At 36.2% G+C, this 25,914-nt stretch overlaps 1 protein-coding gene across 1 annotated transcript; it reads right to left on the bottom strand.

Annotated features, from left to right (window-relative positions):
* Positions 1-2,021: 2,021 nt before the first annotated feature.
* Positions 2,022-25,552, bottom strand: LOC114287379 (uncharacterized). Its single transcript, XM_082870652.1, has 10 exons — positions 25,108-25,552; positions 6,342-6,536; positions 5,947-6,228; positions 5,574-5,608; positions 5,401-5,490; positions 4,886-5,024; positions 4,405-4,805; positions 4,073-4,214; positions 3,385-3,992; positions 2,022-3,263 (listed from the first exon to the last, which is right to left on the bottom strand). The coding sequence occupies exons 1-10, from the start codon at positions 25,418-25,420 to the stop codon at positions 2,379-2,381; spliced, it is 3,090 nt and encodes a 1,029-aa protein (XP_082726778.1). The 5' UTR covers positions 25,421-25,552; the 3' UTR covers positions 2,022-2,378.
* Between the last annotated feature and the right edge of the window lie 362 nt (positions 25,553-25,914).

The raw sequence follows: 25,914 nt of genomic DNA, 5'->3' as shown, positions 1-25,914 counted from the left end.
GCCAAAAATCATCTTCTCAAACAAGGCCTTAGAGCATCTCTAATCATTTATCTTTTCTTTTATCAGATTTAAAATTGATAAAAAAAAATTAAAAATCATTTATAATCCTTTTATTAAATAATCATCAAATCAAAAGTCATTTTTTAAAAAGATGAAATATTAGAAATGAATTTTTTTTTATCAAATTTGATGAAAATAAAATTTTGGAATAAGATAGAAATTTTTAGAAAGATTTTAAGAAAAATTGATGAAAAGTTTGAAGCAGTTAATATTAAAATCAAACTTTTTACTCAATTTTAGAATTAAAAAATAAATAAATAAAATAACCCTTATTTCAAAATACCCAAAATTCGGACCCACAGAGTAATTATAGTTGGGTATTTGTAATTAGTTCAAATTATAAGCAATCTTACAAATCAAAGAAAGTAATGGAAACAATTATCTTAAAACTAACAAGAAGACAAACACACAAAACCCATAACCTTTGACAAACCAAGACAAATTACGAAAAATGTTTTTCAACACACAAGAATTGATGATTAGGTTTTGATATTGACGGAAAGGGTTAAAATTTTCTGAGGTAGCGTAGCAAGTTTATGAGGACAAAACAAAAAGGCTAAAGCTGAGTGACCGACGAGGACAATGAACACGCGAACAAGTCTACGGACCCAAATTTATGATCTTCGAAGATTTTTTGAAAATGTATAATTGAAATTGAATTTGTATATTATGAGATTTACGTATAAAATAAGTGTAATTATTGGATAGTTTAGAAGCATGATCACATAATATTTTATAGTATCATGATTAGTAGAGAAGGCAGAGTATTATGATTTTGTATTTAGTGATTAAGGAATATAAAGAGGCATGGTAAATGATGATCGTTAAAAAAGTATAAATATGTGATATTCTAGAAGTACTTAATAATTTCTCGTAAAATAAATTTAAATCATAAGAAGATAAATCTGAATAATTCTTAAATAGTTCAATATAAATTTATAATATTATTACTATATATATATAGACGATTGTTTGACTTTTTTATTTTTTTTTAATTTTTTGGTGGCTTTTCTAACTAAAAAAAGTCGATTTTTTTGTGACTTTTTTTTGTGTAAAAAAAATTAAAAAGTCAAAAAAGCTAACTTTTTTGGCACGTTGTCAAAAGACATCGTCATGGCATATCTTTTTTATGGTTTTCTCTCAACCTTTATTATTGTTTATCAAGTTTTAATTCTTTTTTTTACGAGAGAGAACGGTAGAGATTTGATTTACTGTTTATCAAATTTTGATTCCTTTTTTTTATGAGAGAGAAGGGGAGAGAGATTTATGGCAGAAATGAAATAGTTGGTGCTTGCTGTAAAAAAAAAAAAAAAAAACAACTAGGACCCTAGCCTCAATGAAATACATATTGCATGTCTAAAAGTCAGAAAAACCAAAATTAGCAAGGCCGGCCTGGCTGGTATGCATCAGCAGCCAAGTACCGAGCCACATCTCATCACCATAATCTCAACAATCAAACAAGGGACTAAACTTTCTCTATCCTATACATACAGTCAAATACAAGAAAGGCGTCTTAAATAATATTGTCTACACCCAAAAAACGACGGAGCAAAGCGTCAGAACTAACTCACTGGTCCCTTCCAACACTGAGAATCCACTGAGCAAGATGAGTTAAATATGGCTCCGCTTGAGAACTGCTGCTCAAAATTGGCCCGAGACTCAAGCTCAGAATTAAATTCCCTCTCAAATTTCCTGCAGATTATTCACAGCATATTAATGAGAGAGAGAGTTGCACTAGTGATTTATCCTTACAGATCAGAATCAGTGACTGCTGCATTTTCAGTGGCTAACTTCTGTGACTGCTGCATTTTCAGTGGCTAACTTCAGTGACTGCTGCATTTTCAGTGGCTAGCTTCAGCACCTGGAATGTCAATGGATTTAATGATGTTCTATATTACCTTAATTGTTTTGCTCCACATTAATATGTGCTAAGCATACACTAGCATTCAAATCTCAAAACAGATGAGAAATCCAACACATTTATTATATCTGATCTGACAAATAGTATGTGTTTATTCAGGAACAATTTTTCCTATACAAGGACTATGAACTCCAATCCAATTAAACTCTTGCACAATCAAAAAACACTAAATGACAAGGTTGATCGGACAATTTGCTAATATATGGAAAGTGTTCCCAGAAGAACCAACTTAAAGATTAATAAACTCAGGTGAGAGAAATATAGAACAGAGACCCATGCCTTGAAATGTTAATCCTAGGTTCAGATAAATAAATAAAAAATTCTGATCTCCAATGCCATGTAATGGAGTGTTTTGACACCTTTTCCACTGCCTTGTCTACTGTTGATTCTGATTCTGTTATAAACCTGAATTAATCTGCTGCTGCATGGGAGCAGAATTTTTGTCCGCCAATGGAGTTCTTGTGCTGGGCATGAACTCAACTGTCGTCGAAAGAGAGAGTGGTCTAGTCTTTGACAGCATATTTGGTGAAACCTGCTGGCGGGGAAAAAGGTACTCCTTAGAGAAGGATGATGAATACATGGGAGCTCTGTCATTTTCAGCCAAATTGTCACCAAGGTGGGAATGAGAGCAACCCCTCTTCCCTTCAAGCTCTATCACCACGCCCCTGTTGAGATCAATGACCTCCAAACATCTATTTGAACCATTAACATGATCTTCAAAACTAGGTATGTTTTCTTTTTCGTTGTCATGAAGTGAATGACGGTCATTCTCAAGAGGGCGCCTGCTGGCCCTTTCATGCTCTTTCGTCATTGGCCTCTTGCTCTCTCCACCCATTTCATTTTTCAATATTCCTTCTGTTCTTTTCCTTTCTGCCTTCAAACTAGAATGCAGGCCTAGTTTTTTTGAATTATGTCCCCCATCAATAACTTTACTAGATCTTGAGCAATTTTCTCTGCACAATTGAGGAGATGCATCAGTCTGACCTTTTGAAGTTTTCCCTGGTAAATTTCTCGAGGTTGCAGACGTGCTGGACATTTTTGGGGAATTTTTATCTAGCTCTTGATTCTGTGCTGCATATCTGCGAATGGCATTCAAAGAAGGATTTATCACTCCATTTTGCACAGAACCAAGCTTTGTATCCCCATTCTCTAGTAAAATTCCAGTAGTCTGAAGTTTACCCGGCCTTTTTCTGTTTGTCACCCCACTAATATTAGGCAAAGCACTCTGCGCTCCAAAATGAAACTGGAAATCTCTACCTACCGTCGACAACATAGCTTTGTCCTGTCAAAGCAGATAAGCTTTACTTGATTGAAATACTGACTTCACAAGGTAATACTCATAACATAGAACTAAACAAATCTCATAACATAGAACTAAACAAATCGGAAGACAATAAAACTACCTCATCAAAGAACCCAATCCTTGGTGATGGCATTCGGAGACCCGAAGGTTTGAAATTTCTGGTCGATTTTGCAAGATCATTAGCAGTTCCCCTAACTACTTCAAGACATAGATTTGGAAACCTTGATTGATGACTTTCTTGACCATCGAAACATTCATCATGTGGGAAACTCTGAAAATTTAATGCTTGGGTGGCATCATTTCCTAAACAAGCTCCTCTGGAAGTACTGGTATGAAAACTGACCTCTAAACAGTTGGAGCTTTGGTGGGCAGTTGATGATGATTCTGAGGACCATCCATCAATGGAGCTAGCAGGTGATTCATAAGAAGAATGGTTTGACATGGACAATGAAGAGGTTGACAAACTAGGATTTTCCAACACAATTTTGTCTCCTAGTGAGCACCTGAGAGGAGTCTTGGAGGTTGAACCAGAGGCAGCAAGTCTACTTTTCCTGGAATCTGCTTTTCTTCTCGAGTTTGAGGAAGATTTCAACGACGAAGCACTACTAGTAGTGGCAGAAACTGAAGAAGATGATTCAAGGGATGTTGTAGAGCTAGTGGAACATGAGTTTCCCAATCCAGATTTCTTGGATAATATAAAATCTTTCCCTGTAACAGTCAATGCATTTTGATGTAAATTCCATTAGAAGTGGAAGAAAGGAACTTTTAAATTATATGAAGATTCTTACCAGATCCAAGGGTTGCAACTTTATTTCCCATTTTGACATGATCCGCACCTAAGGAAATCTTTTTTTTTTGTCCTGCTGACGCCATGTTCATCCTGCTTGACTTATGAGGAAACGAATTAGCTTCCCCATTCTTTTCAGCATCCTGTATTGATCAAATTAATTTGAGTTAGTTAATTCATATCCTAGAGTTAAGTTTCATTTCCTTACACAATCTTGTGTCTACATATCCAACAAGTTAGACAACCCAATGCTGGACAAAATTGTAACTTATAAGTAACAAATAATAATAATCATAACATAGAACTAAACAAATTGGAAGAAAATAAAACTACCTCATCAAAGAACCCAATCTTTGGTGATGGCATTCGGAGACCTGAAGGTTTGAAATTTCTGGTCGATTTTGCAGGATCAATAGAAGAATGGTTTGACATGGACAATGAAGGGGTGGACAAACCAGGATTTTCCAACACAATTTTGTCTCCTAGTAAGCACTTGAGAGGAGTCTTGGAGGTTGAACCAGAGGCAGCAAGTCTACTTTTCTTGGAATCTGCTTTTCTTCTCGAGTTTGAGGAAGATTTCAACGACGAAGCACTACCAGATGGAGAACAAGAAGCTGATGAATCATTACTGGTAGTGACAGAAACTGAAGAAGATGATTCAAGGGATGTTGTAGAGCTAGTGGAACAACATGAGTTCCCCAATCCAGATTTCTTAGATACTATGAAATCTTTCCCTGTAACAGTCAATGCATTTTGATGTCAATTCCATTGGAATTGGAAGAAAGGAACTTTTAAATTATATGATTGTTCTTACCAGATCCAAGGGTTGCAACTTTATTTCCCATTTTGACATGGTCCACACCTAAGGAAATCTTTTTTCTTTGTCCTGCTGACGCCATGTTCATCCTGCCTAATATCTTGGGTGACTTAGATTTACCATTCTTTTCAGCATCCTGTATTGATCAAATTAATTTGAGTTAGTTAATTCATATCTTAGAGTTACAATTCCATTTCCTTACACAATCTTTTGTCTACATATCCAACATGTTAGACTACCAAATGTTGGACAAACTTGTGACTTGTAAGTAATAAATAATAATGCAGCCTTTCAATTTGAGCAATCGAGATGAACACTTATGCATACTAAATACCAAAAGGAACTATATAATCTCATTGTCTTCGATTTATACATGCCTAGACAAACTTGTAACTTGTAAGTTATAAATAAGAATGCAGCCTTTCAATTTGAGCAATTGAGATGATGAACACTTATGCATTCTAAATACTAAAAGGAACTATATAATCTCATTTTCTTCGATTTATACATGCCTGGACGATTTGTGGATGAACAACCTCCTTAACTCTTTTTGATCCTTGCATATAGACACTTTGCCTTCTAGAAGTTGGTGTGGATTTCACCTGATATTTAGATACAAGAGAACTTAATTTCTCAATAAATGCTAGAACAATTACAATGAAAGACTACAATCAATAGCACATACCCTATTTTGAGAAATGTCATCAAGTTTCTTCAAGGCTGAAAAAAAGCAACCATAGATATTGAGCATAAATTTGTGATAAACAGATGCATAAAAAGGGAGACCATATAACATTTTTTACAAGACACTAAGGCTAGGTACCAACCTCCTAAACACAAGATATTATGCTTACTAAGCCTAAGAGTAAGAAAAGAATTTAGGACAAGTGAGGTTTCAATATTTCCTGCTGCAACAATAGCGGAAGGCCTGATTACCCATTAAATCTCTTTGGGATACCTTAAATGCAATCACATTGCAATTCACATACAAAATGAACAGGCAAAAATTTCTTCTTCCATTCACAGTAAGATTTGTTCTAAATTTGCAATATACTTACAGTGGGTTTCCCCTTTGTGGGCTTCTCCAACTCCTGATTTGCAAACTGACTTGCAAATATTGGACATTATATTGGATTTCTCAATGGATCCTCTTATTTCTTCAAACAAATCAACCTCAGTGCTTTGGTTGCTGTCCAAAGAGAGGTCATCACTATCTAATGTCGATTCTGAGTGTGCATATCTCCACGTACACAGATCTTCTTGAGTTACGGGTAATAGATCAGCTTCAACCTTCTCAAATCCTTTATTTATAATAAACAACTCTTCTGGATCTAGAAGTCCTGATCATGCATGAAGCATTAATGAGTTCGAATTTTAACTTGCTCTAACCATATGAAATGAGTTAACATTGGCAGAAGGCACCAAATATTTCAGATTTCTTGTAAAAGCATACCTGCACTGGTGAAAAAAGCAGTATCCCAATCTAAACTTTTGCGCAAGTTGCTTGCTCTTCCCAACTCAGTGGATTCATGAAATAAGACCTTTTGCTCCCTTTGCTCGAGTATTTCTACTGTATTTTCAGGTTCACGAGAATTTGTGGTCCCAAACAGCTTGAAACCTTCTTGCTCATCTATTTTCTCCAACACTACTGTGAAAATGAATTCAAGAATAAAATGTTTCAGGCTAAAATTGAAAATGGAAGAATGTATCTGTTCAAGTAACTGCAGAATTGTTCCTAATGTTGATGCAGAAACTAAGATCAGTTGGTGGTTTTTCATGCAGCCTAAGCAAATTAGAGTCCTTTAGATATTGATGTGTTAGTTATCAGGAATTAGGAGGTCCAAAGGTGATGCAGAACTATGAAATATCTCACAAATAAAATGATATCAGAAATTCACACCTACCACAAGGGAACTACTGTAAAATATTAAGGTTCTTAAAATTTTGCTCCCATCCCCGAAAGTAACTGAAGAATTAGAAATACAGGTCTATTCTAATGGATTGATTATTAGTCTTAACACTATGATAAACAATAAGACATGAAAATTAGAATTAGAATATAAACATGCCTACATAGGGCAGAGAAATATCATTCACGTACTATATAACCTACAATTACATTATTACAGAGTATATCTTCCAATATACTTGTGTTATCTCACATTAAGACATAAGTACTAAGTATTGTATTGGCGGAGATTAGGTGACTAGTTACAATTTATAAAGCATGGCTAGAGGGATACAAGACAGAGGTATGACACAATATGGATACATCAATACAAATTTTGAAAAAAGTAGGATATGGATTATGTTAAAGGATAAAACCATAAATAAAAATATATATAAATTAAAAAGTAATTGTCATAAATCTTTTAGGATAAACTAGTTTTCTTTAGTTATCTATAATTAGGAAACACTCTAATTTTGGCGAAGCTGAGTCAGACTTTAGATTTCTAGAAAAAGTTGAATAAAAATTTATTAATTTATTCAGATGGTGATAATTAATCAAATCATTTGAGAGTCACATAGTTACTTTATATACACAGTTACATAACCACCATGAAGTATGTAAGCTCTCTACTTCCAGTCCCATGCTCCATATATAACTCCACTATCATCAAGAGTTGCAATGCTTCCCTACGATGTATTCAAGCACATCAAGTATGTGTTGACTTTCTAGTCTACCAAATAGTCTTAATTTCAAACTACTAGAAGTCACAGCATGCAAAAAGATTCGAAGTGTAGTATTGGTAGAGATTAAGTGACTAGTTGAATCTATAAAGCATGGAATGGGATACAGGTATGACACAATATGAATACATCGATACAAATTCTGGAAAAGTAAGATATGGATTATGTTAAGGATACGACAATATATAAACATATATAAATTTAAAAAGTAACTTTGTGAAGACTGTTTTTCAAACTACTAGGAGTCATAGCAACCACAAAGTGTGCATAAATCATTGAAAGACAATAACAATTCTAAATATAAAATTTATGGTATAAATGAAATGTTACCAGAAATGACGCCTTAAATTACTTCAAAAGATTAGCAACCCAGTAAATTTTTTTAAAAAATGGATAAAAAGAAAAATAAAGAAGTAATCAACAAAATATTCAAAGTCCCTGTCAAATTTTATGTTTAGAATATCATCAATTTTTGTGTTTTTTTTTTTTTTTTTCATGGGATAATAATACCATCATCAAATTGAAGTTATTTAATCTCTTTGTAACACATTTGACACAGGAAATTAATAACAGTGAAAGAAATGAAAATTATAGGCAGATAGATCACTATATCTAGCTAAGCATATAGCGACAATGACTATGAAAAGCTTCATACACAACATCACACAAAAAAAAAAATCAAAATAAATTTTATATATATACAATTTATGGTAGATGTATATGTACGTAAAAATGACGAAAAATCTTTTAAGTGATGTCATTTAAATCAAGGTGGTGGTGATAGTATAAAATTATTGAGCAAATCCAAAGAGATAATTGAATGTTCTTCTCTATAATATTGGTTTGGAGGAATTGGAAAGTCTATTCCTCTTTGATAGAGCAAATATGCATATTCCTCGTATGGTACTTCTGCATACATACCGACCGGGTACACAACACATAACCAAGCATTTTCTTTTTAATTTTTGGTGTACCCAGACGTACCTAGTATATTCCCAAGCCGTACTGTACCTCAGTTGAAATAATATTTTCTTATACTGAAGAGATAAAACTCCTTTCACTAGACTTCTTTTTTATTTTTTATTTTATACTTAGCATGATTTTAAAATTAAACTATGGTTTGTAAGTTATTTAATATATTGACATTTAATTTTGATTTATACCTTTACTTTTGACATTAAATGTTAATTGTAGGTTGAACCTTAACAAATTAAATCATTTAATTAATTTTGCATTACTCTAAATTAAAAATAAATATTTTTTTACAAGCGTACCAAGCCTTACCCGTACCCTATTTTTAAAAAATTTTACCGTATTGATGTACCCGTATCGTACCAGTACTAGTATTCGTATTCGTACTTATACCCGTGCTTCATAGGCAACAATGACTATGAAAAGCTTCATACACAACACCACACAAAAAAAGTCAAAATAACATTTATATATACATACAATTTATCATAGATGTATATGTACGTAAAAATGAAGAAAAGTCTTCTAAGTTGTAAGATACAGACAACGCAACAGGTAAAAGAATTCCAACCATACCTTGCGTAAAAGAATTCGAAATGAAGAGCCTCGTTGGTAAATCACGTGCTTGACAACCATGAACTATGAACACTCAGCAATGGAGTGATACTACAGTATGAGTATCACCGACACTAGTCACGGTGCAAAGGCTGGATCGTTCTCTGATGGGAGAGAGTGAGAGAAAGAGTATAGGGAAAAAATGTTATGGGTAAAAAACCACATCACGTATCTAATGTTCTATGTATTAAAACATATAATCAGATATATAACCATATATATCCATCTATCCATATCTCCTAAGGATAGGATAGATGTAGATAGATAGAGGGTTATCCTAACAAATAGGATAATCAAGAAATCAAATTCAAATTACATGGGTAATTTGAATGGGCGGGTCATGCCACATGAGCGCCTAAATTCGGGTCTAATACCCGACCCAATTTCCAACATCTCCCATTCGCACATGAGTTGGCATGATACTGCTACATCTCTATCTCAATCTCCCAAATATTGAACAATCCCATACTAACCAATGAACCATGCGACCGCTGAGAAACACTTGCATGTGAGAGCTCTATACTAGAAACTCAAAATGAGCCAGTATAGGGACATCAACCCAAAAAATAGAAATAGTGTCTCATATATCCCAGACCCATCTAATTACACCGGTCCAAAAACATCTCTAATCCCTCAAAAGAGCATGCTTGACCCTCTCAATTCTTGTAATATATTCACACTCAATCCGCCTCTCATACAGAGCGATGTGAGTTGCCGGCAGTGAATACTAGATGATCTTCCCCTTGCCCTTATGCCATTTAGTTTAGGATTGACCGCTTTCCCAGTGATGTCCCTTAAGATCGAATCATACATGACCGCAAGCAACATACCAAAGTAACAGAACGTCAATCCCTTACCTTGTGACATAGTTAAAGGTCACAAAAGGGTACACAAGTGAAAGACATATCAATAATGACACGTAAGACTCACACAGTGAGGAAACAAGGATCCATTCTCTCACCTCATTACTCGGTCGTCAAGCACATGGAGTATGAAGACATGCTACAGTGGAGTAACTCTTCCAAAAGAGTGACGTCATACTCGATACACCGTACAAATCTTAGTCTAGTATCTTTCTAGGGCCTAACCCGAATTCTCTATTTGCTGCCTTCCAGGCGCCAAATGAGATCTTGCATCTGGCTAATCACAACAGGCACAACATGGAAAGTGGGTACTAACATCCATGTTTGGTCCTTCACACAGCCTCATCTTGGTTGTAACCAAGGCGACATATATAGTGGATAATTTAAGCCTCTCTTGGCTCCAAATAAAAATAAACCACTAATCTCATCCTTGCTCGCTCCCAAGCACAAAGGGTGATTGCTCGTGTGAATGAGCCAATCTTGCCTGCTGACATCATCATCTGCTAATCATTATGACACAAACCATAATAATGTCAACATCCCATCATCTCACAACAAATAAGTCACCGATTTTAAAAAAAACACGACCACAGTCTGCGCAATTCTAGATTCCAAGCATAAACCTTATCAGCACCTCTTGCGATAAGCATATACAACAGAATCTACCATGTGCGCCTCACATGAAATGGTTCAAGATCACTACCTCTTGCGCAATTACCTCTCTAAAGATATTTTGGTGACCAATCTATGTTCATTCAAAATGTGCCCAACTAGCGCATTGAATCTTACAAAGGGCAAATTTATACACTACCAGTAAAGCATCCTATCCACAGTCTAATGAGCAAGGTCAAGGTCTAAAACTACTCAGTTGACCATCTGAACAGATAACACTCATTATGCTGAATATGCCCACATAGCGTACTTCAGGCTCCCACAAAAAAACAATCAAGGAATATAAGTCATTTGTTTCTCCCAAAGACAATCCGAGGATTCACTCAATAGCTAAAGCTCTAGCTTTTACCGATAGATAAGTCAATGGGTTTGCAATTTCGCATCTAGAATCATTCTAGGATATTCCTTATGTAAGTCATTAAAGACAAACCAAGAATTCTTCCAGAACAATCTCTAAGGATCTTACATCCGAGCATATAAATAACATCACCCATGTCCATCATGTCTAAAACAGAGGACTGCCAACCCTAGGTGACGACAGCTGTATAAATTCCTGGCTCATAATGACTCAGTAAAGAAAAACTTCTTTTGGACCATTGATCATGCCTCAGTGGTCTTCATCGATCATCGTAGGTCTATCATGGCTCGATGAATCTAAGAATCACTATTTGGGTAACTGTTTTAGGCCGTAAAAAATTTATTAGAACAAGCAATCCTTTTTGCGCTTCTAACTTTTCACCATAAAAGCAAAAGGTAAATCCCTACGGATCTACCTATCCAATTCTCCAACGAGAAGTTGGGTCACAATGTCCACAAATCAAAATTCCGAACTCATGTCAATCATAGCCTAAGTCAAAGTAACCTTACTCCCCAGGAGAAAATCTTCTCATGGTCTACACCTTCCTTAATGGTGCGACTTTTTGATATCTAGTGAGCCTTATGCCTCAAAAAATGACTATCCAAATCGCGCATAACTTTAGAACAGTTTCGCGTCATAGCGGAAAGTCAACCAAATTATAGAAATGGTTAATTCTCAAAGACTTTGTCTTAAACTGCGCAACATTGATCCACTTTTCTAAAAGTAGGGGACTAGAGAGCCTTTGGCATTATCCTAGGCTCTTTATCATCTTGCGGAGCAATCATGAATGTTTCCCTCTCAATCATCCAGTGATGATGTGAAAAATTTTCACATTCTCCACCACGCAACTAAGAATGTATTCTTCTCTAATGGAGCAATCCACTAGTAGGCACATCGCTCCCACTGTCCCTAGGATATTGGAAATTTCTTTCCATTCTCAACTAGGCTAGATAAACCGCTATACTTAGAATTCTCTATTTTATAGAGTTCCAAAACTCTAGTCACGTCACCTTTACTAAGAAAACTTTATGTGACTTAGTTACACTCCCACAAAGCTGCTTATCTATAAGCACATGACCAGGAGGGTTTACATGACTGCATACAATAATGCGCCACATGACCATAAGTTTTTACAAGACAGCATACAATAATGCGCCCTAGATCTTTAGGTCTTAACTTCGCAACCTTAAGAGAAGTAAAAGATAAGCTGTTTGATGGTTACAGATCGCCCACAAATGGCTCTCTGCTAACCCATTACTTAAATGGAGTGTAAAATCTGATATGGAGGGCACTTAGTTAGGGATATAGGCAACAAACTAGTGCAATTCTCAATTGGGAAACATTTAGCGCCATCATCCACCAAACATAAATAATACTTAATTCCTTATCTCTACTACACCATTGTGTTGCTGAGTGCTAGAAATAATCAATTTTCTAAGCATCCATCTCTCTTTACAGAGTTTTCAAAAAAAACTCAAATAGACACTCGCCACCTTGGTCAAAACTAAAAGCACAAAAGCTCTTATCTAATTGATCTCAACCTCATGTGTGCAATGTCAAAAATCTTCTCAAAACTTTTGACTTATGAGAGATCAAATAGCCTTGACTAAGATGCGTATCGTAATCTATAAATGTGTCAAGATTGAGGCTAGCTATCATACCTTTACACATATCCAGTCACAAATATCATAGTGGACTAAATGCGCCAATACAAATGCCCTTCTGCAGCTTTCCTACTTACTTGTACGCAACCATTGCGAACAAAGTTACACATTCACATGAGAGCAAGATGTCACAAGCGAGTGGGCCCGAGAGGGCCTACTCAAACCATCTATGTCATCTTCTCATTAATGTGATTAAGTATAATAAGCCACCAGTTCATGACCAATGTCATAAACTAATTCTAATCATTCTAATGTGTGAATTCTCGAAGACAAATTTTAAAGGTTTAGGCCCAACTAGGTAATGACTCACGACAAATTCATGTTCACTAGATTATAAAAGGATGTTATGGAGATATCAAATTGTAAAAATTAATGTATAGAGAAAGAGAGAGAGAATCAATTATGTATATATTGATGTATTATTGATTGATGTATATTGTATATTACAAATGGTGAGGGGCTCCTTATATAGGAGATGTAGGTGTAGTGGAGTAGGTGAAGTGGAGTAGGTGGAGTAGGTGTAGTAGGTGGAGTAGGTGGTGGTAGGTGTAGTAAGTGGAGTAGGTGAGGTGAAGTGGAGTAGGTTTTAACAGCCCCCCGCAAACTCAAGGGGGATAGGAACTAACCAACTTGAGTTTGGAGAGAGTAACAAAACAGGAAAATAAATTGATAAAGAAAATAAAATAGGATAGGAGACACTGTATGGTCGTGTCAGACTGTTGGTGAAGACACCGTATGGTCGTGTCGAACCGTTGTAGAAGCTAACCGGAACCAATGTCGGGACAGTTTATGGGGTCATGTCGGACCGTTGTAAAAGCTAACCGGAATCAATGTCGGGACAGTTTATGGAGTCATGTCGGACCGATGTAGAAGCTAACCGGAATCAATGTCGGGACAGTTTACAGAGTCTTGTCGGACCCATGAAGGAGCTAACCGGAATCAATGTCGGGACAGTTTACAGAGTCTTGTCGGACTCCTAAAAAGTCGCACCCTCAAAAGGTGTGCCCAATCTTTCAAAAGGCGTGCCATCAAAAGGTGTGCCCAATCCATAAAAAAGGCGTGCCATCAAAAGGCGCGCCCATTTTGTCGTCGAGCGCCGAGCGGCGCATGATGCGCGTGTCTGCCTTGGCTATTTAACCAAGACGGAGGCTGAGGCTGAGGCTGAGGCTGAGACAAAAACCGACTAAAAAACCTCTGAAAAACTCTTCGTGTTCGGAGAAAGATACTTTGTAACACTCTGTTGCCCAGAAAATGGCTTCTTCTTCCCGTGGGCTGCTCACTCTCTTTCCCGACCTCAACGAGTCAACAAGAGGGATAGCTGGTGCGGTGGCCCGGGAACCTCAACCAAACACCTCTGGTTTTGCTCCATTGAACTTTCCGATGCGGTCTGTGGAGCAAAAAATGGTAGTGCAAACGGATATTAAGGCCAATCAGTATACATTGAAGTCATGTGTGGAGACCATGACTGCAGTCACAAACTTGTCGCACCGGCTTCAGAGTAGGACAAATGAGGTGCAGCAGTTAAACGCCCAACTGGCTCTGCTCCAGCGCATGTATAAGGATGCGCGAGCAGAGATAAGTGTGCTGAAAGCGGAAAATAAGGAGCTAAAGCGGAAGGCCACCGTGATGTTCCGATTTGGAGGTCCGCCATATGCTGCAGTGGAGGAGCAGGGGAGAGTGAATGTGCTCGGTGGATTAGGAAGCACAGAGGCAGCACCATCAAGGACCGCCCAGGACGGAGGCAAAAAGAAGAGACCGGCGGCAGAGTAGGTCGGTGGGTGGCCGTCTGCAGAAAAGAAAACAAATCTGTTGTGGTTGTGATGGTGATTTTGTGTGGTTTGGTTTGTTGTTTTTGTTTGTTTTGTTTTTGTTTTTGTTTTTGTTTTTTTTTTTTTTTTTTTATCCCCGATATGAATAAAACAAGTGTGGTTTGCAAACTCGAATGGACAAGCCCATGTGAGTGAAAGATGGGTTTAAAGAAAGTGAGGGAGTGGGTTGATTAAAAAAGGATGGTGGGTGTGAAAGTGGAAATATGATATTAAGAAGTTGGGTCCATGGAGAGAGACGTGAGGTCAGGTTGGATTCTGAAAGGCGGTGACCTTCGTGGCGATGAAGTCGCAGCTGTTCGGTGGTGGCTCGGCAGTGATCAGTCACGGCTGGAAGCAGTGGCGAGGCTTCCGGTGACAGACATGAGGTGCGCAGGCCGTATGAGCTCGCATTTTCAGCAGCCCCAATAGCCCTGAGCCAGAAGTTTCCGTGTCTCAGGCTCCATTCGATGGGAAGAATATGTATCCAAGTGGAGATGATAATGAAGTTTGCAAAAATTCCATGATTGATTCAGAGAAAACCCTCACCATTGGGGATGGTGGTACGTCTTCCCGAGTTGCCATTCTCAGAGATAGGGAGAAGGATCGTATTGACCCAGATTATGACCGGAGTTATTTAATCCAAGCTTTAGCTTGGCACCCTTTAGTATGCAGAAATTTCAGCCTCCATTTGTGCAGTATGATACCGTTGTTCCTCAGGTGGGTCAGATGCCAAGAACCCAAGATTGAAGCCTGTATCAAGGAAGGGAACTTGAAGGCATCTGCAATGGTGAACAGGCTTGACAGGGTGGGTGCTAGACTTGGAACTAGCATTCCTAGATGATTTTGATCATCATGAATAACAAACAACAAAGGAAAGGACCCCCATTCAGTGCATGGTGGGTGCTCTGTGTGTGTGTTGAACCATCAGTGTTGCAGACATGGTGTTCGACGAAATGTCCCAGAGGGATTTTGGGTTTGCTTCGGCGAGGTGGTGAAGAAGAGTGAAGGTATGTGTAGAGAATTTTAGCGGACTAGGTTGAGGTCCGGCGGGCAGCCAAGTCGAGGTTGCCGCCCGCCGGTGAAGCGAAAAATACTAAGTTCTTAACTTAGCTCTGATACCATGTAAAAATTAATGTATAGAGAAAGAGAGAGAGAATCAATTATGTATATATTGATGTATTATTGATTGATGTATATTGTATATTACAAATGGTGAGAGGCTCCTTATATAGGAGATGTAGGTGTAGTGGAGTAGGTGAAGTGGAGTAGGTGGAGTAGGTGGAGTAGGTGTAGTAGGTGGAGTAGGTGGTGGTAGGTGTAGTAAGTGGAGTAGGTGACGTGAAGTGGAGTAGGTTTTAACACAAATGCACCTAAGTTGCAAATTTAACTAGTAAGTGCTAATCTCCTGCACCTTCAAGTCAATTTTATTCTCCATACACTTTACTGCATCTACTTGAAAGATGACGATACTCCTCTTGTCATCTGTGTTTCTCACTTCATAGTTACTTGCAATTAATCCTACTATCCACAAGAAGGAGAGAATCAGCTATCAATCTATGACAACTCCCTAAGTAACTTAAGCGCGAATTAGGCTAAAGAGTCTAATTCAACACAATGCTCTCACAAGCCATGCGTCAAATTCTCATAACCTTGTCGGCCTTGACCTTTTCATTACTATGCTACAACGTTTGCTAAGTGGTAAACGTTATTCAAAAGCGTTAGCCTAGCTAAGGAATCATACAAAGAAACACCTCATCATGTCTCACACTCAAGTGTGGAAACAGTAATTGTCCAGACTTAGACAAGTTGGCAATGCTAATAGATTTTCCAGTCACTTGGTGCTAATCTTTTCACTTAGTGTTAATAGATTTTTGCTGCTACTAAGCGCTAATCTTTTAACTTCAAGTGATACTTTAATGCACACTATTATAATGCGTGAAATTTTTGCTCCATCCACTCCCAACAGTTGGGTAGAGAGCAAAACACCGTTCATACTGGTTACTCGTCTTACACTCAATGACTAATTCATTTAAGCTCGCATTTCTTGGATGGCGTGACTTTTGAATGTTACTTCATCCAATGATGCAACATTAGTACAAGTAAAATTACAAAGTCAATCCGCGCAGCTCAATAGCCAACATTCTATGAAGCACGGATACTTCAAAAAGGGAGACGTATCCGTATCGGATACTTATCGGGTACCGATACTCCTTGGATACTCGCGGATACGTATCGGATACTTCTTAAAAGTATCGGATACTTCTTAATTAATTTTGAAGTATCGGATACTTAATTTTGAAGTATCGGATACTCGAAGTTACATATTACTTATAATATTTTGTTTAGTTCTTTGATAAGAGGAATATAGTAAGAGTTAAAATAATAGAATTTGTCAAATTGACGTATCCTTATTGTCTCTCTCCCTTTTCTCTCGCTTTCTCACTCTCTCACGTTTCTTGTCTTTGCTCTCATTCTTTTTTTGGTGTTGGCATGTAAGGATGATGTTTAATTTGCATTTGCTTTTGTTTTTAGTTTTGGATGTTTTATGAATGTTTGAAGACTTTTAGGTTAATAGGAATCTCTCTTTATTTATCAATTTACTTTAAGTTTTATTTTCATGCATATTACATTATTAAAATTATAAAAATATATTTTTTTTACGAACGTATTCCCACCGTACCTGTATCATACTTTTTCAAATTTTGACATATTGCCATATCCGTATCTGTGCTTCCTAGGTTATCATTGATGACTTAAAAAAGTATATTTGCTGATATTTTTATTTAATAATGGTTTTTTGACTTTAGCTAAGGTCCTGTGATATTCACTGATGAAGGAGAACAAGTTGAAGCTATTGATCTTGAAGACTCTTAGTTTTATAGGAATCTTTCTTCTTTATTAAATTGTCTTTTGTTATAGGTTTTATTTTTATGCATACTACATTATTAAAAATTGTAAAAATAATATCTTTACGATCGCATCCCTGCCGTACCCGTATCCTAATTTTTCAAATTTTTCCGTATCATCGTGTCCGTATCGTATCGTATCCGTATCCCGTATCTGTATCCGTGCTTCCTAGAACATTATATATAGATCTATTGAGGACTTACTAATTTCACAACTCCAAAACTCACCAATCAAAACTACGTAGCATGCCGCTGACCATAGCGCACACATCAGTTTTTATTGTGCCAAACAAAGCAACAAAACCACGGCGACTTTGAGTCATGTTTCCTTACTTTGGCTCAATTAAACTCTGACCTAAAATCTCCAAGACTTTTTGCTCATCTAAAGAATAGGATTACATTGCTCACATTTGAACATCTCTACTAAGTTTAGGTCAACCAAATTAACTTCCATAAGCTCAGTCAATTTAGAAAAAAATTCGCATTGAGATTAATTTGATTAGCATAATAAAATTTTGCTGCAAAAATCTAAATTAAATAGTGACAATATTACACAAGTCGCAAAATCGAAAATCCGCTATGCTCGTTATCATCTCTTGCGCCACAGGTGACAATTATCCAAAAATTTAATTTAATTCATGTGCAAAATATTAGTTTTCGGGAGTAAATCTACAAAGATTTCTCTCAACCGAACAACCACCTACTAACTATGGCATGTCTAAAGCATGATAAAATATTCTAATTCCATACAATAGCATCTTAATTTAGATTCACAATCAACTCACGCTATGTTACATTTAATAATGGAATTTAAATAAAAAACAATTAATCATGTTATTCTAATCACAACATATTAGAAACTCTTTAGGCAAAAAATAACAATATTCTATGTTTAATATTCAAATTATGCCATAACAGAAAGTATATCACTTTTGAAATTTTTATAGAATTTTTTGGTATTTTCTGGAATTTCAAATATATAATAAATACACAAAATCATAAATAAATATTCCAGAATCTAGGAAAAAGAAAAAACCATGCCAGTAAATAGTCTACAGAAAAAATTTCAGCCCCAAAACTTAGTCATGCAACACCAGAAGCATTTTAAAGCAGAAATAATGAATTATTATTTCAGGGAAAATATTTTTATTTTCATAAAATTTTGAAAATTTTACAGTAGATTAAAAATTTAATTCTAAATCTAACAGTACCAACCACACTTAAAACAAAGCTATAACGAATTACTTATGACCATTTAAAGCAATTCCAGATTTTAAAAAACAACAAACAGCGCCTTACACCCAATTGCCAAACCAGACAAGCCGGCGCTGAAAACAGCACGGCTCGGCTGGGCGTGCGGCGCGCATGGACAACGTGGCTGACACGTGCGCGATGGCGCGTGGAAGAGCGTGGGAAGCGCTCCTAGCATGTGATAGCGCGTGGCCGCCGCTGACGGCGTCAGTTGGTGCGTGAGAGACACGCGTTGCCTTCCGGTGTGTTTTCTGATCCAATTTTGGTACTGCCAGACTCCATTTTCCAAAATAAAAACAATGATAGTATCAAAAATGACATTTAACAAATACAAATAATGGAGTGTAACACACTCTCTCTCTAACGAGAGTGGAAGTGCAGAAACTCTACACTTCATCTTCTTCCTTAAGCCACCAAAAACACAAAAGGAACCCAAATTAGGGTTTATTTTTTCTCATCAACCGTAAGTCGAAATCAGGCCCATAATATACCCATTTCGAAGGCATCAAAACAAGGATTCCAAATATATAATTTTCATAACATAAAAACAAAGCGTTTAAAACCAGCATGCAGTAAAAGTTACGAAAAATTAAATATGAATCTCCATTTTTCTCAAAATCCGACCGTTGGATTTTCATGAAACATTGCAGATATATTCTACATGAAATATACTACAACATATGTAAATTTCAAGTTGATCAGAGAAAGTTCGAAAAAATATTAATTTTTCATGCATATATCACATGTATATATATAATTATATACATATTTTAATGCACAAAAAACAAGCACGAAAATACCCATTTATGGCTTTGATACCAATGTAAGATACAGATAACGCAGCAGGTAAAAGGATTCAAACCATACCTTGTGTAAAAGAATCCGAAACAAAGAACCTTGTTGGTAAATCACGTGCTTGACAACCATGAACTATGAACACCCAACAATGGAGTGATACTACAGTATGAGTATCACCCACACTACTCACGGTGCAAAGGCTGGAACGTTCTCTGATGAGAGAGAATTAGAGAGAGCGTATAGGGAAAAAATGTCATGGATAAAAAACCACATCACGTATCTGATGTTCTATATATTAAAATATATAATCAGATATATAACCATATATATCCATCTATCTATATCTCCTAAGGATAGGATAGATGTAGATAGATAGAGGATTATCCTAACAAATAGGATAATCAGAAAATCAAATTCAAATTACATGGGTAATTTGAATGGGCCATGGGTCCACATGGGCGCCCAAATTCAGATCCAATACCCGGCCCAATTTCCAACATAAGTGATGTCATTTAAACCAAGGTGGTGGTGATAGTATAAAATTACTGAGCAAATCCAAAGAAATAATTGAATGTTCTTCTCTATACTATTGGTTTGGAGGAATTGGAAAGTCTATTCCTCTTTGATAGAGCAAATATATATATATATATATATATAATACACACAGAGATGATGTACTTTGCAACTCTGTTTTTTCCACTTCAACAAGAAACTGAATGACAATAATTATTTAATCAAAGACCCAACCCACCTTGAGGCCTTTAAGCAAAAATGTTATCCTTCAAGTTGCAACACTAGTAGAAGCAAGAAAACACTTGATCTATAATAGCACTTGCACCACAGACATCCTCCAATTCATATAGGAAACCATTTGATTTGAAAGAGAAAGTTGGCAAGTGAAAAGCAGTTTCGGGAGAAGTTGTCCGGATGTGAATTTGTGGGAAGTTGATTTAATGTTTCTAAGTGGAAAGGAGTTTGTGAGAATTTTGATTATTGCCCTATAACTTGATAGAAGGAAAATAATACACAACTTCAGTACATGATCAACACCAAAATGAACCCCTTTATATATTAATATTGATAATATATTCATATAAGATATATTGAGGGTTCATTATGTCCACTCAAACTTGGACCAAATTTGACATGCTTTATTCTCAATGTTTCCCAATTCTTCTTACCTGGAAACTACTCTTGTATTTATCCTAACAATTACTCTAGTGCTATGCAAGAAATACTCAACTTTCAAAATAAGTTCCATGATCTAGACGATGCGGAACGTGATATGTGGATTTTATTTATTTGTAATTTTTTTAATTTATGTTTATTTTTTTTTATTAATAATTTAATTAAAACCTTAGTATATTTAGTTACTTATTTTATTAGAGATTAGGCTTCCAAATAATGTCATGATTTCCTTCGTTATTTTTAATTAGGGTTTCCTACGTTGCCTATATATATGGCTCTATATAATAGTTTTCGGTTAGCTTTGAGATAATAGTATTGAGTAGTTAAAGGTTGTGGCCGTTTTTGTGAGATTAAGGTTTTGACCGTTGTATTCTTCTCTTCTAGTTCTTCTCAAAACTTTTTGATCTTCTCTTTTAGATCAATTCTCCACATATTCTGATTTCAGGATCAATTGAATAGCCAATTTAGTACTTGATTGAAATAAAATAAAATAAATTTCAAATTATAGATACGTTTAAGAAGTATCAAATAGGTTTATGCTAGTATCCAAAAAGTATTGATACTCGATACAAATACAACTCTCATCTAGAAGTATTTGCATTTCATAGGTTGCAATGAATGTCAAATCTGGAGGAGAGGGACTCTGAAATCCGAATCAAATTGGGTGGAAGAAGTTCGGGTGAATGCTGGAATCTTTCCCAAACCCTAGAATGTTTGGTTTTGAAGAACATATATATATATATAAAAACAAGTAGATACTAATATACTATCTAATCAAAGTTTGATTCTTTGATTTTGCTATTAATACCTACAAGCAACTTAACCCTTCAAGTACAATTTAAAGTCTTTCCCTTACATCACACAGTTAAATGACAAAACTCCAATAGAGATTTTTTCAAAAATAAATAATAATAAAAATTAAATAATCCAATCGAGATCAAGAAAAGCAGTTCCTTTCATACAAGAACATGTCACAATTCACAAAATCAAGCTTCATCAAGATTTTCACAATTAACAAACATCAAAATAAATCCTCAAATCCTAAACTTCGTTTAGTTTCGGAATGAATTGGAAATTTGAAACTTGTATAACAATTGTATATAACCGAGATAAACAAACACAAACATAGGTATGGACGTAACTACATATAAGAAGGAAGACAAAGGAGAACCTAAAAGTCGAAAGTCTTGGAAGCCATCGCAAATAAGAAGCAATAAGAAAATAATTTTCTGAAGAAATATTGAAATATTGAAATATTTAAAAAAAAAAACCAAACAAGACCATAATCTTTTTAAATATTTTTAGCATTTATTGTAAAAGTACATATTAACTAGACTCTTGTAATAAATAAATGATAAAGAGTAATGTTAGGGATCCCAAATAATCTACTAAATTTTCTATCAAATCTCTCACATGTGTGAGTTTGTGTGGGTCGAAGTTTGGTAGATTATTTGGGGATCGTAACATTACAAGGGTGTGATGTGATTTTCTAGTTGGATAGGGGGGTGGGTATTGTTATTGGTTGGGGGTCATTTTTCATGTTTGTCGTGTGTTGTGTTAATGGTGGGTGTTTATGTGTAATGTGGATTTGTTTGGTGGTTGATCGATAAGGTTTTCTACACGGGTTGGCAATTTTTTTCGCATTCGGTGGTCTCAATGTGTCTATGTTGGTTTACTGATGCACGTTAGCACGTTTGGTCATCATGGTGGTTTTGTTTCAATTTGGGTTTCATTTTTTTTTTTTTTTCAATCAAGAAGTTAACTGTAATGGTGTCTAATTCAAAAAAATTATACATCACCATAATGTGTAATGTATGGAATGTGTGATGGTCATGTGTTTGTTATGCGCAGGTATGGATGCTGGGATTTTTTTGTTGTGCACGTGTGACAAAACCAATGCTGCTATTCGGTTGCATTATGCATCGACGTTCAAGAGAATGGTTGATGTTATTTGTGGGAAGTTTGATGGGTTGGTGCCGGGTCTGGTATACATGTTGTTCGACGTACCTGGTTACAATAAGTTCAAGGTGGATCGACGTTTGAATTCATCATTTCCATATAACGACTGTATACTAATGTGTAATACACACATGTTTGTATCATGTTGACAACGAGTTGAATAACATATTCTTTGTCATGTGCATTGCAGTGTGCTTAGGTTGTGACTGTACAAGACTCGCTCACCAAACGTGCAAAACATTGTTCCATTCATGGACTCAATAATTGTTATCACTCTCCATAAACACACTTCCAATGTAAACGTGTATGCCTTAACGATTCCTTACATACGGAAACAATTAATACAACCACACAAGCTTATGGAAGACCCAACAATACATTTTCAAAGAAGTGTGACGAAACACATAATAACCAATATAACATTTCCCATCAAAGACCTAAACAACTATTGCAAATTTTCAAATCACATACAAACAACACCCACAACAACACACCAGCCACCCATTCTGACCCATACTGGTTTAAAAATAAGAACACATTAAAACGATAAAAAACGCTAGAAAACCTCGACAGAACAATATCCATACACATTGACAATATAACCACTACTCCTTATTTTCATATCGTTCAACGACACAGTTGAGTACGGTGTTAATGCCGCGTTATATAAGCAGATCGAACACATCTACAGTTCCACAACACAGGACACTACACCTAGGTTGGCCAACATGTAATGCCAAACCACATAGACATTAGGATCACATAACCAGGACCACATTTTGGTTATATGGTTTAATGTGTATGTGAAATTCTCATATATCACCCATTAACATCACAATCCAATCGCAAAATGTGCCACAGGGATAATACCCCAACCTAAAAGTGAAAGAAAAACACAGAATGGTTGATCCTACCAAAAAAAAAAAACACACACATCAACACAAGATTGAATACCAGACGATGTTGCCAAACAATCTAAACCCAACAAAATTCAAAAATCTAACAGTGGTGGACCAAATACCAAGCACATACCACCAAAAAGGCATACAACATCAGTATTAAACCCCAACGTTACAACCCCTAACTCTACGCTAGCAAACCCTATCAATAGGCCTCCCATTCCCGACTCCTTTCCAAATAAACATCACTAACTTGGTCGTGGCGTCGTCATCTCCGCAACACCCATTCAACAATACAAATTCAACGTCTGCTGGCTCTAACACCCAATCCCTCGTTCACACAATGTAGGGTTTCTGCATCCTAATATGCCTCAATCTCACGACTTCTGGAAGTTGCAAAGAAGAACATTGGAACCCAATGTCATATTAACTACGCAACAATTCAACATTGGGAATACAGAATCTTTCCTACCCTGATAGTGTGAGATTCGATTGCAAAGGAGGGAAAACACAAAAAATCTATAGTGAGCTTGGTGCAAATGTGTAATTTCAGCCTATTGCAAAATCCCACATTCACCCTTTGTTTTCCACACACACGTGTTCTGCCCCCATCCCTTAAAGTAATTTCACTTATAACAGGACTTTTGGGTCCATAAGAAAAACCTAGGGACTAATCAGTTCACAAAATCTAAATTTAGCATTTATTGGTACTTCACCCAAACAAAAATGACGAAATAATATAATAAGGTGAGATGATATGATTGTAAATGATCCAAATTAAAAATAAATAAATAGGATGAATCATCTTATTTTGAGCTCACATCAAAATATTGGACAATTCAATTATTTCCAAAATAAATAATTAGAAACATAAAAATTGAATATAAAATTAAACAGAACCCTTGTACATGAGATGAATCTCACCTTTTATTAATTTTTTTTGACATTGCAAAAAGAATGGGGGGTTTGAATTAAATGTTAAAAATAAAAAATATAAGATGGAACAAGCAGAGTAAACAATCATGAATTCTACAGAGCAACTCTGTCTCTTTTTTTTTTTTTTTTGGGGTAAGGGCAATGATCATCAGTGAATGATGTAGGTAAGAGCCAGAGCAAGCAGCATGAGCACATATGCTATTCCTTGATCTACTGCTACCCCATCACTTGTAGGGGCAGGTGCAGGAGCAGGGGCAGGGACATGAGCATGAGCATTGATAGAAGGAACAACCAGAGCCAAAACAAGTGCCATAACACCCATCACAACAAAATTTACTCTCAACATCTCCATTTACAAAAAAATAAAAAATAAAAAATACTCAAAGCTTTCTTCTTCTTCTTGAATGAACCCTAAAAACCCTTTTTCTTTCCCTCTCCTATTTCCCTCAAATCATAGAATGAAATGATCATGCCGTCACTTTTTATTAATCCTACATCAATTCAGCCAAATATTTTTGTGCAGGTAGAATAATTATTGTTTACAAAGGTCAGTGACAATCTTAACTAATAAAAAAATATGTATAATTATTAGGGTTTAAATTAGTAAAATGGTAAATAATGGTTTTAGGTTATACTAACCAGAAATACCGGCGGTGCAGTAAACAAGGACGAAGATCATGCCGCCGAAGGCCCATGCGATGCCGAGGATGCCGACACCGCCACACTGGTCAGGGTTCTTGATGGGGTCAATCTGGCTCTTGTAGCCGATGACGGTGAGGACGGTGATGTAGAGGAAGAGAAGTGTGGCTATGAACTCTGCAATGATAGCTCTGTAGAACGACCATTTTGTCGGCTCCACCACGTCCACTAGCGGAGCTGGAGGCGGGTCGTGGTAGTCCTTGGCTGAGAACTCCTTCTCTGTTACTACTGTTTTCTCAACTTCCTTTGCCATTCTAACAAAAGACCCGCCGTGTGTAGAGAGACAGAGAGAGAGAGAGAGATGTAGGATGTGGAAGGTGAGGAAGAGGGGGGTAGATATTTATGGAGAGAGAGAGAGAGAATGCGGGGAGAGAGAATTTTGGTAGGATGTTTGTTTATAGTTTTAAAAGGGGCAAATTACATATACACCCCTCGAGGTTTGGTTAAATTACAGATACCCCTGAGGTTTCGGAAATTACATCCCGCCCCCTGAGGTTTGTATTTTCATAACAATTTACCCCCTGAGGTTTATATTTCATAACAAATTACCCCCTAATTTCTTATGCAAATATAGCATTCAGGGGGGAATTCGTAATTTCTCAAACCTCAGGGAGTATCTGTAATTTAGCCAAACCTCGAGGGGTGTATATGTAATTTGCCCTTTTAAAAGTTAATTCACGGTCAGTTTTGAAAGTTTTATTAAAGGTGAAAAAATTTGAACTAATCAACCGTCCGGCAGTTGATCGG

This window comes from Camellia sinensis, chromosome 5, assembly GCF_055761805.1.
Source record: "Camellia sinensis isolate YWXY chromosome 5, ASM5576180v1, whole genome shotgun sequence".
NCBI classification, from domain to species: domain Eukaryota; kingdom Viridiplantae; phylum Streptophyta; class Magnoliopsida; order Ericales; family Theaceae; genus Camellia; species Camellia sinensis.
Note: the sequence above shows the minus strand (reverse complement) of the source record. Positions and strands in the feature narration are given on the sequence as shown.

Coding starts and splice junctions, on each gene's coding strand:
- LOC114287379 (XM_082870652.1), bottom strand. CDS start 25,420: ATGGCAAAGGAAGTTGAGAAAACAGTAGTAACAGAGAAGGAGTTCTCA. Junction 6,229..6,341: donor TGCTTTTTTCACCAGTGCAG/GTATGCTTTTAC, acceptor ATGCATGATCAG/GACTTCTAGATCCAGAAGAG. Junction 5,491..5,573: donor ATGACATTTCTCAAAATAGG/GTATGTGCTATT, acceptor TCTAAATATCAG/GTGAAATCCACACCAACTTC.